The 15,791-nt window shown below is 37.4% G+C and overlaps 2 protein-coding genes across 3 annotated transcripts; both read left to right on the top strand.

The window, feature by feature from the left end:
* The first annotated feature begins 1,175 nt into the window (after nt 1-1,175).
* On the top strand, nt 1,176-6,485 carry blvrb (biliverdin reductase B). Its single transcript, XM_023295907.3, has 5 exons — nt 1,176-1,342; nt 3,268-3,429; nt 4,573-4,662; nt 4,970-5,101; nt 6,003-6,485. The coding sequence occupies exons 1-5, from the start codon at nt 1,258-1,260 to the stop codon at nt 6,155-6,157; spliced, it is 624 nt and encodes a 207-aa protein (XP_023151675.1). The 5' UTR covers nt 1,176-1,257; the 3' UTR covers nt 6,158-6,485.
* A 2,849-nt stretch (nt 6,486-9,334) lies between these two features.
* Nucleotides 9,335-14,897, top strand: sertad3 (SERTA domain containing 3). 2 transcript variants are annotated; one of them, XM_023295906.3, is made up of 2 exons: nt 9,335-9,490; nt 12,058-14,897. In XM_023295906.3, the coding sequence occupies exon 2, from the start codon at nt 12,065-12,067 to the stop codon at nt 13,100-13,102; it is 1,038 nt and encodes a 345-aa protein (XP_023151674.2). In that variant the 5' UTR covers nt 9,335-9,490; nt 12,058-12,064; the 3' UTR covers nt 13,103-14,897. The 2 variants fall into 2 exon arrangements, with proteins under 2 accessions (XP_023151674.2, XP_023151673.2); XM_023295905.3 differs by lacking the exon at nt 9,335-9,490 and adding an exon at nt 10,084-10,327.
* Nucleotides 14,898-15,791: the final 894 nt, after the last annotated feature.

The raw sequence follows: 15,791 nt of genomic DNA, 5'->3' as shown, positions 1-15,791 counted from the left end.
TCCCGGGAAAGCCGGGACGCGAACCAGGGATCTTCTAGCTGCAAGGCGACAGTGCTAACCACTACACCACTGTGCAGCAGCAGAATGCAGGAAATTAAGTGTCTGAAGCTCAAAAAATGCACCAAATCCTACACTTACTGTGTGGAAAACTGTTAAATAAGAAAGGTTTATCTGGAAAATAAGAATTTGAAAGCCTTATTATATTCCTTTACATCTTGACGCCTTAACTGGTGCTGGGTTTTTGTTGTTGTTTTTACACAAAGAATGACATTTTCATCATAAACTGATCCAGAAAAGGAACAAATTGGTGCACAAAAACTCACCAGAATGCAGGAAATTAAGTGTTTGATGCTAAATAAACCCCAAAATCTGCTCTTAACTTAAACCTGTAGCCATGATGTAAAGTGTCACCTGGTGCCTGATAATTGTGTTTTCTTTTGCACAAAAAATAACATTTACAGATGCAGAAAAATCACAAATTGTTGCATTAAAACACACCAGAATGCAGGAAATCAAGTGTTTGACGTTAAAAAAAAAATAAAAAATCGTGCACTTAATGTGTGGAATACTTTTAAATAAGAAAGGTTTATCTGGAAAGTAAATATTTGAAAGTATTGTTACATTCTTTTACATCTTGAAGTCTTAACTAGTGCCTTTTTTCTTAACATGAAAAATAATGACATTTTCACCATAAACTGATCCACCAAAGTGACAAATTGGTGTAGAAAAACTCACCAGAATGCAGGAAATTAAGTGTTTGACGCTAAATAAACACAAATTCTGCACTTAACTTAAACCTGCACCCGTGAACTTCAAGTGTCACCTGAATAATGACATTTGTGTTTCATTTTACACACACATAAAATGACATTTACAGCTTGAATTGATGCAGAAAAATCACAAAAAGGTGCGTAAAAATCCACCAGGACGCATTGAATGAAATGTTTGCCGCTGAAAACCCACCAACCACGTGCTCAGTGTGTCCTCCCAGTGTTTAAATGAAACCTGCACTAAAACCCAGCAGGTTTTAGTGTTTTCAGACCGTGTTGAAGCTGCAGGTTCCTTTAACTCGTCCAGAGGAGGAGCCAGGCGGAGCTGCGGAAGTAAAGAGGCGTTTCTGCACATGTTGGAGGGTTTAAAGTGACTTTCAGCCGCAGAAACTCTCCAGTAAACGAGCTGCTGCTGCTGCTGCTGCTGCTGCTGCTGCTGCTGCTGCTACTGCTGTGTTTGTTGTTGATCCCTCTTCACAGAACGATAATGTCGGACTCCATTAAAAACGTCGCGATATTTGGAGCCACGGGAATGACCGGACTGGCGACCCTTCCGCTGGCGGTGGCTGCAGGTGAGCAGCACCTGGAATAGAATAGAATAGAATAGAATAGAATAGAATAGAATAGAATAGAATAGAATAGAATATGTATTTGTGCTTTTTGGTGGTCAAACAGGGGTCCTTTATTAGTTTTATTAGTAGCATTATAATACATTTGCATTAAATTGGACTTCGCAGCTTAGAAAAAATAAATTTTGTCTGTTTTACCCAAAGTTTTCATCCACTAGTCACTTATCTGCTATTAAATACAATCATGTGACAGTTTACTCACGTAAAGGTCACAAAGTGGAATAAACTTGAGCTTATGTGATTTATTTGTCTCATAATTAGCCAGAAAGTCGTCCAGCAGCGTCTAGTCTCACATTAAATGAAAAAACTTCAGAGTAAAATCGTATTTAATCATCCTCATGACTGTTTTAAATGAAGAATGTGTATCAGTCACACTGAATAGGACATATTCAGTCAAAAACTCTTTAATTTTCTCAATACGTTTGACTTAAATGATTTAAATTAACGCATTTTTATATGTTTTAAATTAAAAATCTATTTGTACATGCCTGCAATCACACTTAAATATGAAATATTCAGTGAAAAACTCTTTAATTTTCTCGATATGGCTCATTTAATTTTTTAAATGAACAAATTTTTGCACATTTTATCATCCAATTAACTGTTTTAAATGAAGCACACTTGCGATCACACTTAAACATGAGGTATTCAGTCAAAAAGTCTTTAATTTTCTCCATTTGGTTACTTAAATGATTTAAATTAACACATTTTTACATATTTTATCATCCACACGACTATTTTAAATTAAGAATGGATTTGTGCACACCTGAAATCACACTTAAATATGAGATATTCAGTCAAATACTCAAATTTTCTCAATACGGTCCACTTAAATTATTTAAATGAACACATTTATTATCCACATGATATTTTTAATGAGAAATGTATTTGTTCATACCTGTATTCACACTTAAACATGAGATATTCAGTCAGAAACTCTTAATTTTAATACAGTCGACTTAAATTGTTTAAATTAACACATTTCACACAATTTATGATCCACACGACTATTTTAAATGAAGAATGTATTTGTGCATACCTGAAATCACACTTAAACATTAGAAATTCAGTCAAAACCTCTTTAATTTTCAACTTATGGTTTACTTAAATGATGTAAATTCACACATTTTTACATATTTGATCATCAACATGACTATTTTTTAATGAGAAATATATAGGGGAGTCCTATTTAAACATGATACACTTGGTTATCTCAGTTAAAACACTCAAATTAACACACTTTAAGAATGTAATTTCTATCAATACGTGTCGTTTTCTCAATGTAAACTTAAATTTAGTTCATAAATTCACTTTTAAATGAGACTGAAACCATCAATTCCTGCTCTAATTCTGCTTTTTGCAGTTTTCTGTGTTTCCAAACACATTATGTCATAAGGTTCATGTGATTCATGTGGTTTAGCAGCGTTTTTGTTTCCTCTCTTCCCGCTCGGCCCAGAACTGTTGAGTCATGTTAGCCGTTACAGGTCAGGCTTTTCGCTGAGTCACAGCAGCGTGTGTCACAGCTGATAGTGGAAAGATGTTCGCTATCTGGGCCGTGCACTCAGGGTGGATCTCTGCCGTGGAGATAGTGGACTCATTATAGAAGACAAAGTAAATCATGTCACTCTGCTGGGTTTAAAGTGAATTTAGTGCACAAAAACCCCAACAGGTGGACGTGACAGGGTCAGTCTGGGGGTTCCCAAGCAGCTGAAACGGACAAATCAGTGTTTGTTTATTAGCAATGACATTAAAGTGACTCTTTGTCTGCCAGTTTTCCACCACGCTGAGGGTAAATTCATGAAATCTAACCACAGAGACGCCTCCTACCTGTAGCAGAATCAGGTGTGAATCAGTGTTTTTCCCGTCAGGTTATGATGTGACGGTGTTGGTTCGAGACCCTGCCAAGCTGCCTGCAGACCACAAAGCATCCAGAGTGGTGGTGGGAGACGTTCTGAATAAAGAGGACGTGAAGAAGACGATGGAGGGTCAAGATGCTGTCATCATCATCCTCGGCACCAGGAACGACCTCAGTAAGGAGCTATAGCTAAAGAAGATGCCATAAAATAAGAAAAAAAGTGCAACAACAGAGGTTTTTATCCCAGAAATAGACATAAACTAATGACGTTTCATTAAAGGTGCTAATTAGTTTCAGATTTCTGTTATTATTATCATTCTTTTCATAGTTGTTAATTAATTTTTGAAGCATTTCACTGATTTCTTTGTTTGTTTTCTCACCTTGAATGGTGAACTTACATAACAGGTCGTGTTCAGCTTACACAAGGAGAATTGTAGTTTTTAAATTGTAGTTTAAAATGGTGTAATAATGTAAAATATCCTCTAGAGGTCGCCGTAATGCTTTTACAACTGTCACTGTATTGTTGCGACACAATCTAACAGACAGAGAAAATGAAAGGTGGACAAGATTTATGATGTTATACCAAAGATCATATATTATAAGAACATATTAAATACATATAAAGCTAAAACAAGTTCAACATTTCCACAATATTTCCCCAAATTAATAAATTTTAATATTTCTTTTCATGTTGTAGGTCCTCTAAATCTAATCCAGGCACATTCTGACATTCTTGCGTATTCTGTTTATTTTTTTTCTGTATTATATTTTCTATATATTTTTTAATCTCATTTCACTTAATTTAATTTAGTTTTATTTTATTGAACTTAATTTAATTTGACTTTATATTACTTTCACTTTATACCCTAATATTCTATGCTGTCTCATTCTTTCCCCTTTTATTTTTTCTATATTATATGTTATAGATTTTTATCATATATCACTTTATTTAATTAAATTTTATTTTATTTATAATTTCATTTAAGTTTAGTTTAATTTAGTTGTGTTTATTTAATTTAATTGAATTGAATTTTATATTTTACATTACCTTCACTTTATACCCTAATATTCTGTGTTGTAATGTTGTAGATCTTCTAAATACTGTATTAACTGACAACAAACTGTAGTTAAAGTTAAGTTCTTATGTTTTCCCTTTACTCTGAGCTACTACTTTCTTAGAAAAGTTCTGTAAAATAGAGTAAATTAAATGTTCAGTGTCTCTCAGTGGACATATTGTACTCGTGTTACTGCAGTAAAACTACACTCAGACAGAGTTTTGTAATATTTACTGACTTCTTCTCTGCTCTGTGCTCCTCAGGTCCGACCACCATGATGTCTGAAGGCACCAAGAACATCATCGAAGCCATGAAGGCTCGAGGGATCCGCAAGGTGGTCGGCTGCATGTCAGGTACCACTTAACCCTGGAAAATTAGAAGAAAGTGGGTTAAATAATCAAAGTTAGTCATTTTCTGGCTGATTACTATAGAATGAAATACAAAGAGTCACTTAAAATGCATTTTTTGGACTCTAATGAGTGTTTAGACAGTTAAGAAATATGATTTTGAGTTTAGATCTTCTTTTTTTAAATCAGCTTTTTTGTCTGAGAGTGATAACAAAAGCCAAGAAAATGCATAAAGACATGAAGTATAACAAAGACTGAATGTGTCTTTCTGTTTCTTCTCTCTTCGTCTATTTAAATTCATCTTTCCTTGCAGCCTTCCTGCTGTGGGATCGATCCAAAGTCCCTCCTCGTCTGATTCCTGTGACCGAGGATCACGACCGGATGTACTCGGTGCTGAAGTCGTCGGGACTCGACTACGTGGCCGTGATGCCGCCTCACATCGGAGGTCAGAAGGAAAATAAGAGATTTAGCTGCATTTAAACATCACTCACTTCAAGTGTGTTTAATAGAAACTTAGAAAGTTATGAATAAATTCCTAAAAATAATATATTAGTGTTCTAATTATGTTATGTTATGTACTATTCTAATAGCTTTTTAGTGGTAATATGTTTACTGGTCGTGGAAAGGATGTTAATCTGTCCCATCAGGGTCAAATTATTGGCCTGCATCAAGCAAAGAAAACAACTAATGAGATCTCTGAAACTACTGAAATCAGGTTAAGAACCGTCCAACGCATTATTGTGGTGAACCATCGTCTTCGAGGAACAAACTCTTAGATGATGGTAGGAAATCAACAGTAGAACTCATGGCTATGTTTAATAGTGAAAGTAAGAACATTTCCACACAATGCGAAGGGAACTCAAAGGATTGGGACTAAACAGCTGTAGCTCTAAGAAAACCACTGATCAGTGAGGTTAATCAGGGCAAAAAAGGCTTCAGCTTCCTATGGAGCATAAAGATTGGACTCTGGATCAATGGAAGAAGGTCACATGGTCTGATGAGTCCAGATTTACCCTGTTCCAGAGTGATGGGGGCATCAGGGTAAGAAGAGAGGCAGATGAAGTGATGCCCTCATCATAGCTAGTTCCTACCAGTCTGTGGAGGTTAGGTTTATGATCTGGGGTTGGTCAGGTTCAGCAACGTTATGTTCCCAAAGAATGAGGTCAGCTGATACCTGAAGATACTGAATGACCAGGTCTTTCCATCAATGGAGTTTTTCTTCCCTGGTGGTCATGAACATGTTCCAAGATGATGATGTCAGGATTCATCAAACCGATTATCTGCAGATAGTGAGAGCATTCACCAGTTTTCTAACGTTTTATTTACTTTTTTTGTTTCTTTCTCAGGCGACCTTCCGCTGACAGAGAGCTACATGACGGCAGAGAACATGCTGAAAGGACGAGCCATCTCCAAACACGACCTCGGACATTTCTTCGTCAAGTGTCTGTCCACCTCCGAGTGGGACAGCAAGACTGTGGGACTGTGGGGAGACTACAAATGATTTACATTTCTTCTTGTGCCATACTTTAATTCTAAGAGAAAATGTTAAGAGATAAATAAAGGAAAGATTTTTATGTAGATTCAGATTATATACAGTGTTCTTTTTATAAACCATTTGAGCTTCCTTGTTTTCCTTTAATTGTTATAATTGAGCAGCTTTTGCTCGGTGGATTTTTATACTAATTTTGATTTTATTATCAGCTGCACATAAGAGACATCTGATACAACACATTTTTCTAGCTCTTAAAAATTAAACTTTTGTACAAAAAGCAGAAAATTGTACAAAAGACTGTGCTGGAAGAATAAAGTTTAATGTGAATGAACATAAAGCTGTAAGTTGTTTATTGAAAAACTGTTAACATTGATCAGGACGGACATTTTTAGCTCACAACTATATTTAAAATGCAATACAAAATACATTTCAAACCACCAATTAAACCATCAATATGGTTAACTTTATCAATATGTCATCCAGGTTATAGTAACCTTAGCTGCTACAGAAGAAGGAAATTTTACTTCTCTTTTTAGTTCTTGAACACATTTTACTGTCTGTCCAACAGGAAATGTATTTGGAAGAATAAGAGTCAGAATTAGAATCAGTTTTATTGCCAAAATGGTTTCAATATTCATATAACCTGATGCAGTATTTTGGTGCTTAACAATAAACTGTAACAAGAGGAAGATATTTTAAAGGATCAGACTATCTAGTAATGTTTTAGTTTTTATGGTACAACTTGTCAAACCTGCTCAATCAGTCATGCAGCTACAAATAGTTCAGAAAATATCACTAGTTCATATATGTATCATCAGCTTTTTTTTTTTTTGTTAATATGCGCTTAAATATGGGACTTTCAATGATGGCTTCATATTATAATTTTTTAAAAAATACTTCAATTCACCATAATCAGAGTTTATTCGGTCTACTTGTCCCATATTGCAGATTCTGATTCAATGGCATGGTGAGAAAAAAATTTCAGGATTTTGTCTTTAGTTGTTCCTGAGATATTGTCATTCAAACTAACTTAATGAGTGAAAAAACTTGCTGTAAGTGGGTTGATGGGGAATTTTTTATTTTTATTTTTTAAAAAGCTGCCTTGCTGATTTCTGGGTGTGAAACACGTTTTCCCAGTTTCCCCTGCTGTTTCCTGTAAAACAGGAAGTCAGTGAGGCAGTCGGACAGGTGAAACTTGAGAGTTTTTCCTGCAGCAGAGTCGGAATGATTAAAAAGTAGAGCTAAAATCCACAATCCTAGTGTGGATGTTGAAAAATGAGGTAGAGATCCATATTGACCCCTGTAGGGGTCCAGTAGTGGGACTGTGATAGATTTAAAGTGGGACAATACAAGATGCTTAAATGACTTCATCACCATAGAGTTCTTAGCGGTGGGTTTGTAGACATTTAGCCCTTGTTTTTTTGTTGAGGATGATGGTGGAGAACCTGAAGCAGACTGGTATATCTATGAAACCTGGAGAGAGGTAGAGTCTGTTCCGCTGGTTCTGGAGGGTTCTGTCTCTTGAACAATCCATTGAGGTCGTTCCAGGATGGTGAAAGTCGTCTCAGACTGTTGTGGAGATTTTGGAGGTGAAGCTGACAAACTAAAGTGGATGGTTTCAGGACAGTCCTGTTGTCTTTCAAAGTGACTTTAGAACTCATTCAGGTCATCAGTGGAGTTGGGTTTACAGTCAGTGGTCTATAAGAATCCTTTCTCAATTGTTGTCTGAAAAATCACCATCCTTAAACTTGCTTCCGTCTCCACCTCATTATTCTTCAACCATCTAAACATGGCTGTAAACCAGAGTTTGTCGTTGTTTTAATGCTGATATGTGACGTTACAGCCTCTCTGTGTTCATTTAGACTAACAGTAATTATCCTGAAGTCCTAAAGATCCTCCACAGCTTCACTAGTCTACTTTATCAAGCTTAGAGGGCCTTAATTTCAGCCTGTATGTTGGAATCAGATGGACCACGATGTGTTCACTGTAGCGTTTTATAATCTCTGTAATCTACCACCTATTCATCTGGTAATCTTGATCTTTAGGGCGGCAATTTGTCTTACAGTCTGCAGTAAACAGCAACACAACAGCACACATTCACCACATACACTCCTAACCACACAACAGACAAAAGAAGCACTTAATTCTGTTCAGAAGGACGACGGCAGCAGGGATGAGTTGTTAATTTAGTCTGCTGCTCCTATACAGACTAAATCTGCGACCATCTGCATAACAAAAGACATTTCCAAGGCTTGTCCCTGCACATTTTCCTAGCAAGTGACCCAAACTAGCAGATGAAGGAAAAAAAAAGCTAAAAGAGATTGAATAAAACAAGAGTAAAACTGCAAAAATTCACTGGGAATAATGGAAAACCTGTTGCCTTTTATTAGAATGCACATAGTACTTCTCCTAAAATGAACATTAACTGGTGTAGAATGGGGAAAAAAATGCAGTTTTAACATGTGAGATCCTTCTGTTTGCTGCAGAATAAATAAATGACTTTATTTTTTAAAAATCTAGACAAAATTTTTATTTCCGCTGCAGCAGGTGAGGTGTTTGGCGGCATGTATTCTAGGTAGTGTGGTTCAACTTCTCCTCCTGTGAGTGTGTCCTGTGTTAAAGGACAACCAGTCAGTCAGATGAGCAGCATGTGTAGCTGTTGTGCAACTCCCTCCGACTGGAGACCGTCAAGCAGACACGGAAACCAACATAACAGCAGAAACCTGTGGCTGCTGCCTTCAAAATAAAAAAGCAGAAATGTAGAGGTCAAGGCAGGACTGAGGGTTAAATGTGCAAGAGACGGACATATTTTAGAAAACACAACAGTTTCACTCATTACAATTTAACTAAAGCTCATATTTTCTCTTAAAGATGATGCCCTTTTAAATTAAAAGGCTCAATAAATGTCAATAATAGTTTTAAATTTTAACCTAACACATGACCTTATTATATTATATTATATTATATTATATTATATTATATTATATTATATTATATTATATTATATCATATCATATCATATCATATCATATCATATCATATCATATCATATCATATCATATTATATTATATTACAAACAGGCGCCAATAAGCTATAATCTTTACATTTTGAAAGAAACTACAGGAAGTTAATCTATTTTTTGTTGTTTTGACTCTTCCCAGGCACAAGAGGAGGAGTTTCGGGTGTTTTTTTCAAACTGAACTCGCCGCACTTCATGTGGTTTCAAGTCAGATGATAGAATTAAAACTGAAACCGTAAACTTTGGCATGTTCCTGATTTACGACGGAGTAGGTCGAGTTCACTGAATGTTTTCCGTCCTGTCTGGCTGCTGCTGCTTTCAGGTAAATATCAATTTCCTCTGTCTGAAATAAGGACAGCCGCGTTTACAGTTAAAATCACATTTGCCATGGACTTGTACGTGTGGCATTCATTTATTTCTCTATTTTTCTGTGCGTGGCTGCTTTTTTCTTTCGTTTTCATTGTGAAATTGACTGTAAAAGGCGCGCATTTTCCCCACATGTTTTGATTTATTGATCGGTTTAGAAGCCCAACTTATTTTTTAGAAGTATTTTACTGACTGAAAACCTCATTCAGTGACAATTGTGCTATTGTTTTATCACGTATTTGTATTGTAAGAAAACAATACAGGGACGAGTTCCCTTTTCTGCCGGTGATGTAATCATTTAGGAATTGGTGTTATGCAAATTACATAATAACAAACCTGGCAGTCCGGTTTGGGTGGTAATAATAAAGGCAGGAGTTAATTTCCACGTCTACAAATATTAAAATTGTTATACTCATATTATATTGGCTTTGCAAGTAGTTTAGCGTGTGTTTAATTCGTTTTTTCTAAAAGGAAAATACAGTAATGGAATGTAACGAACATAAACTCCATTACCCATGATGCCCTGCGACGTCCAGCCCCCAACTGTGAGCTGATTGGCGTAAAACTCAAATCACAGGCGGGAGAGGAGCGAGCGAGCTGATTAGCTAAACTCTCCTGAATTTAAACTAAAAACAAGGGTTCTAAAAGTCGCTATTTAATCGGTAATCTATTCCTGAATGAGTTGAGTAAAAATTTCGACGGTAAACCGGTTTGTTGAGCTGGAAGAAGAGGCGGAAAAACGACGTTAAACGGCGACGGTATAACCGAGGAGAGACGGGAAGTGATTCAACAGGTCGGTTTTCTCAACATCTAACTTTCTGTAAATATTTAAAGTTTACCGTGTTTCTCGGTAAATTTACTTCGATGCTGTTTGTTGGCCTCTTTTATCAAGTAAATTCGTGTCGCTGTAAGTTGATTTACTTTGAGTTTTGCGTGTTTTTCTCGGTCCAGAAAGTTTTTCCCTCCTACTCGGGAAACTAACGTTGCAACCCCCATTCTGCATTTGAAATGAGCTGCTGGTGACTCAACCAGAAATCCTCCATTAAAACACGATAAATCCACGTATAAACCACACGGTTATCTAAGTTTGAAAGTTTTATCCAAAGTCTTTGTCAGTTCTTTGCCAAATCTTTAATAATTCTAAAAGGAAAAAAAACACTAAGTCCATTTAAACACACATTTAAACATCAGCTTCCGGTCCTGATTCACTGTCTGATAAGTTTTCCTAATTTGTATCTTATGTAATTAATTCATCACTTATTCTTGTGTTATAACCAGCAGTTTAACTTTAAAATTTTACTCTATTTACTGATTGTAAACATTACAATTATGACTACAACAGAAAAAACAAGCAAGTCCTCATACTCATGGTAAATTAGCATTTTTTAAATCAAATCTGTTTGTCACTTAAGCATTTTGATATTTTCCCATTCTTCTTCTGTATTTCTACTGTATTCTGTTGTTAAATCTCAGCATCCCTTGTACGTTTACTAGTGTACATAAATATATAAAACTCTATTAATCTAGAAGTAAATTTTTTGCCAGATATTGCTCAGAAAACAAAAAATACATAAAATGTAAATGCAAAAGGCAAGACTAGAATACATAGGTAAGAGATAATGGCAATGTTTCTAAGGTAACAAAGTAGTACACACGATAATGAAATATTGCACATGACATTGCACTTGAAAATGAAACACTTGCGACAAAATTACGAAATGGATTCTTGACAAAATGTTGACAAAATGATTTTATTCAAGAGGTGTACCCTTTTCTGATTATCTGTATGGTCATTTTTTTCAACCAACTCCCCCCCCAAAAATGGATAAATGTAAAAATGTACTACTTTCTCTCTCTCTATCTGTAATAAACAATTTATAGTCTTAATACCTCGAAACAGCACTATCTGACTGATTACACACCATAAATAGCAGCCTGATCAACACTGACGGATAAACGTTGAAAATTTATCTTTTAATTACATTAATATACAACATAAATCAAGATATTTTATTAGTTTTGTGTTAGGGTTTGTAATATTCAAAATTTTGACACAGGGTTTTTAATTTTTACTGCAAATGTACACTACTGGTGGTCACTTAGAAATGTCCTTATTTTTGAAAGGAAAGCTTTTTTTTCAAGGAAGACAACATTAAATTAATCAGAAATCCAGTCTAGACATTGTTAATGTGGTAAATGACTATTCTAGCTGGAAATGGCTGATTTTTAATGGAATATCTCCATAGAGGTACAGAGGAACATTTCCAGCAACCATCACTCCTGTGTTCTAATGCTACATTGTGTTAGCTAATGGTGTTGAAAGGCTAATTGATGATTAGAAAACCCTGTGCAGTTATGTTAGCACATAAATAAAAGTGTGAGTTTTCATGGAAAACATGAAATTGTCTGGATGACCCCAAACTTTTGAATGGTAGTGTATATTGGTTATCTGTTTCCTTGATTATTTATTAACTGGGAAAAAACGTAGCAGTCAAAGTTTATGTTTTATTTGTTCCTTTGCAGTTTGAAGATGATCATGAGGGGGCAGAAGCGTAAACTCCCGCCAGAGGATGAGGAGGTTCCAGACAGGACCAGCCCCAACTGGGAGACCCAGCGGCAGTTTGTGTTCTCGGTTTCCCTGAGCAAGTATCAACGCAGCCAGGAGCTAGTGGAGCCCAGCCTGAGGAGGTCCGTTCTGATCGCCAACACTCTGCGGCAGGTCAGCCTGGGGGATTGTGGGTCGCCTTCTGCAGATGAGGAGGCGGAACAGTCTTCTTTTAGCTCCTCATCTGCACTCCAAGTGACAGAGCTGGAGAGTATATCCACAGGAGACTCTGCAGAAGGCTCCCCGATGGTTTCTTTAAATTATGCGCCAGATTGTGCTGGAAGTTTGTCTCCAACGTGCCCCTCGAGTGAATCAAACGTCCCCATGAGCGTAGAGGATGAAGACGAGGACTGGGGCTCCATGTCCACAGATTCTGATCTCTCCCTCTCAGCTGCCATTTCCTCCATTCTCACTGCGCTGGACTCCACCATTGACGGGAGCCCTCAGGCAGCTCCGCGGACACCTCTCAGGTCCCTGGAGAACTTGTCGGGGCCCTTTGAGGGAGGCGTCTCGTGGGTGAAACAGGGAAGCAGAGACTGTGGCGTGGGCTGGGAGCAGGAGGGGGAGGAGTGCCGGGTCGCTGAGAGCAGCATGGAGGTGATGAGGTCCAGCTACCTCAGCGATCTCACTGTGGAGGATCTGTTCCAGGACATAGACACATCCCTGCTGGAGAGGGACATGGGGGTGCTGGGGCTGAGGAGTGGTGGAGGTGGATACCCAGCTGGGGATGATCTCCTCCAGTACCTGCCTCCTTTCTCTCCCTCCCTGTCCTCCTCGCATCCTTTCTCCCTCTCTCTAAACCCAAGCCTCAAGTGCCTGCCTTCGTTCTCCTCCTTCAGCCCGTTGTCTTCCTCTTCCTCGTCCGCTCTCTCTTTGCCAACGTCCTCTTCCTTTTCCGGTCAGAATCTCATGAGGGAGGGGTTTGAGCTGGAGAATCTGATGGAGATCCTGGTGGAGTCCTGATCGCCTCCATCATAATGAACTCAAACGAGATGCAATCTGAACAAATAAGTCGGCGAACGCGGGCAGAATTCATGAGGCAAAGTGTCGGATTGTCGAAAAAAATGACTGTCAGCGTCTGTTATTTTTATATACCACTCAGAGAAATAGTGCATTATGGGATTTAGAAAGCTGAGAAGGCTCTAAAAAAGTGGAAAGGGTTGATGTCAAAGACAGAACAGTCTCCACAAGGAGCAGCTTTTAGTGAAAAATAAAGGGTTTTGGTTGAGTCACAGTGAAAACAGTGTGGGTGGTAATCAGATACTGCTGTGTCCTCTTGATGACTCAGCAGTGAGTCAGCGGATCACGAGCCAATGAGCAGCGTTTTACTCCAGTTTTCAGCGTGACTCAGCTAATTGGAACAAAGGGCGGGAGGGGAGAACACGGTTTATTCAGCAAATAAAAAGTTTACAGGCAATTATCAGGTGTGGAGAGAACAGCGTGGCTCTACAACTAAATATTAGGGGGTCTGAACGAAGGAAAAAAGAACCAGGAAGTCATTTACTGGCTGGTTCTTCATTGCACGTATAAAATGAAAGATCTGAGAAAGTAATTTAGCTGGAGGCAGAATGTCTGAAACACTAATATTAAGGGTCAAATCTTCTGTGAAGAGATCCTTTAACTCCGTATTTATCGATGATTTCTAACAGGTCAGGTCAGAATTTCAAGCAGAAAAGGTCATGAAAAACATTCTGTATATTTATGATATCAGGTGGTTTGGCCAGAAGAAAAATATTTATAAGAACCAATATTTTGTGCTTGGAAAAAAAAATTCAAGTACTGTTTGAGTTTCACTGCCAAACGCCGTCTGATCTAAAGGCTGAAAAGAGTGAAACTAGCCTGAAATGTTTCCTCCGACAGGAAACGCAGTGACAGGTGGTTGTTCTGAACGGCTCCTTGCACAGTTTAGTCTTTTAACAGATGCTTTTTATACAAAGAGCCTTTACAGTACTGTGATTGTACACAAAAAAAACATCCTCATGAGCTTGAATGCTCAACTAGTCCAACCACTATGCAGCAGCTTCTGTTGCACCGACTGAATTTTTATTGATCTGTGGGTGTTTTGGCATCGAGCTCTGAGCCACATTGGCTGATTGAATCCGTACGATGCCGCCCCTCCACACCCAGTGAGCCATTCATTCTTCAGCAGGTCAGTTAGGTTAGTTTTGTCCAGTTTACATCTGAATTATTGCACTTTGTCAATAATTTGCATCTATAAATCTCAGCCATGCCAGAATTTGGATTGAGTGTTACCTTGTATTTATTAAAAAGTGACATTACAGGTATGAAAACACAAAGTGGAATCCTATTGTTCCGTTATTGTTTTAAAAAAAAATAAATGTTTTAACTGTAACTTTGCCGGCTTTCGACCAGCATTTAAACCAACACTGTTGAAACAGGAAGCAGAGATGAACTGTTTATGAAACCTTTTTTAGTCTGGTTTTTGTATGTTTATATCCGGTTTGTGGATTAAAGTTGCTTTTTTATGCAAACGTCCTCTCTGAACAGCAGTTTCAATCTATTTATGAAAGGCATGTTTTGTCACCAAGATGTGTAATTTAATGTCACACCATACTGACAAATCACTAACAGTATAATAGTATACCGACATGGCAGTAATTTTATTAACTTTTACTGGTTATGTTTTACAACGCAGGGCAGAATGCTCACATACTATGTATTTAGACTTTTTTTTTTTTTTAAAGAAAGCAAATGTTTACCTGTTCTGATGTTTTTTTAATAAACTGTATTAAGAAAACTGTGCCTAATTTTGTATTATTTTTCAGAGGATATTTTACTGCAGATCAATGAAATAGTGTAAAAAACAACTGCACTTTTGTGGCTCTAACACAATCTGACGCTGTATTTTCATTGAAGACCCCTCATGAAAAGCTTTTATGGCATATTTGGGAATCATGAAGGTATTTGAGGTTGTGAAATAAGTTTTGTTGAATCCTAGGGCCAGTAACCTCCTAAATTAATTAAATTAATTAACTGTCAGAGAATTACTGGACCAGCTCTCCATCTAACGGGTCTGGTTCCTGCAGCCCAGAGGGTCTAACCCAGATGGGATCTGAGGAACGTTTAAGCTGGTTAATGAGAAAATTGGCCTAGCTTCTAACTGCCTCCATCCAGACGCCTATCCTGCTTCCTCTGATAACTAACTCAACTGAGTAGCCACTTTCCAATGGTCAAATTAATTACCAGTCACGTCTGTTAACGGCAGCTTTTCTCTTAAAGGATTCTGCACTTGGTAAGTTGCTAGGTTTAAATTTAGAGGTTAAGGAACGGATAACCCCAAGGATAAGTTTAGAAAAGGCCACCCTCAGCCCCAACGACTAGGTAACCTGACAGAAGCAGTTTTAGATGTAATGCACACATTAACCTGACTTTTTACAAACTGAGAAGATATATGTGGTTAATTCATCATCATGATAAAAATAAATAGAATTTCCAATCTGTTAACTTTAATTGCAGGATAAATGTTTTATTATAATTTCAGCAAGGGCGTAGCATAAGCTCCTAAATCACAACACTCAATCAAACATTAATATTCTTCCAGTTGCTTAATATGACTCATAAGTGGAACTATGCTTTTATCTAAGAAGAGTAATAGTCACCCAGACTATGTAATTTGGAGTTGGAGAGCAGA

This window comes from Amphiprion ocellaris, chromosome 7, assembly GCF_022539595.1.
Source record: "Amphiprion ocellaris isolate individual 3 ecotype Okinawa chromosome 7, ASM2253959v1, whole genome shotgun sequence".
In the NCBI taxonomy this organism is placed as follows: Eukaryota; Metazoa; Chordata; class Actinopteri; family Pomacentridae; genus Amphiprion; species Amphiprion ocellaris.
Note: the sequence above shows the minus strand (reverse complement) of the source record. Positions and strands in the feature narration are given on the sequence as shown.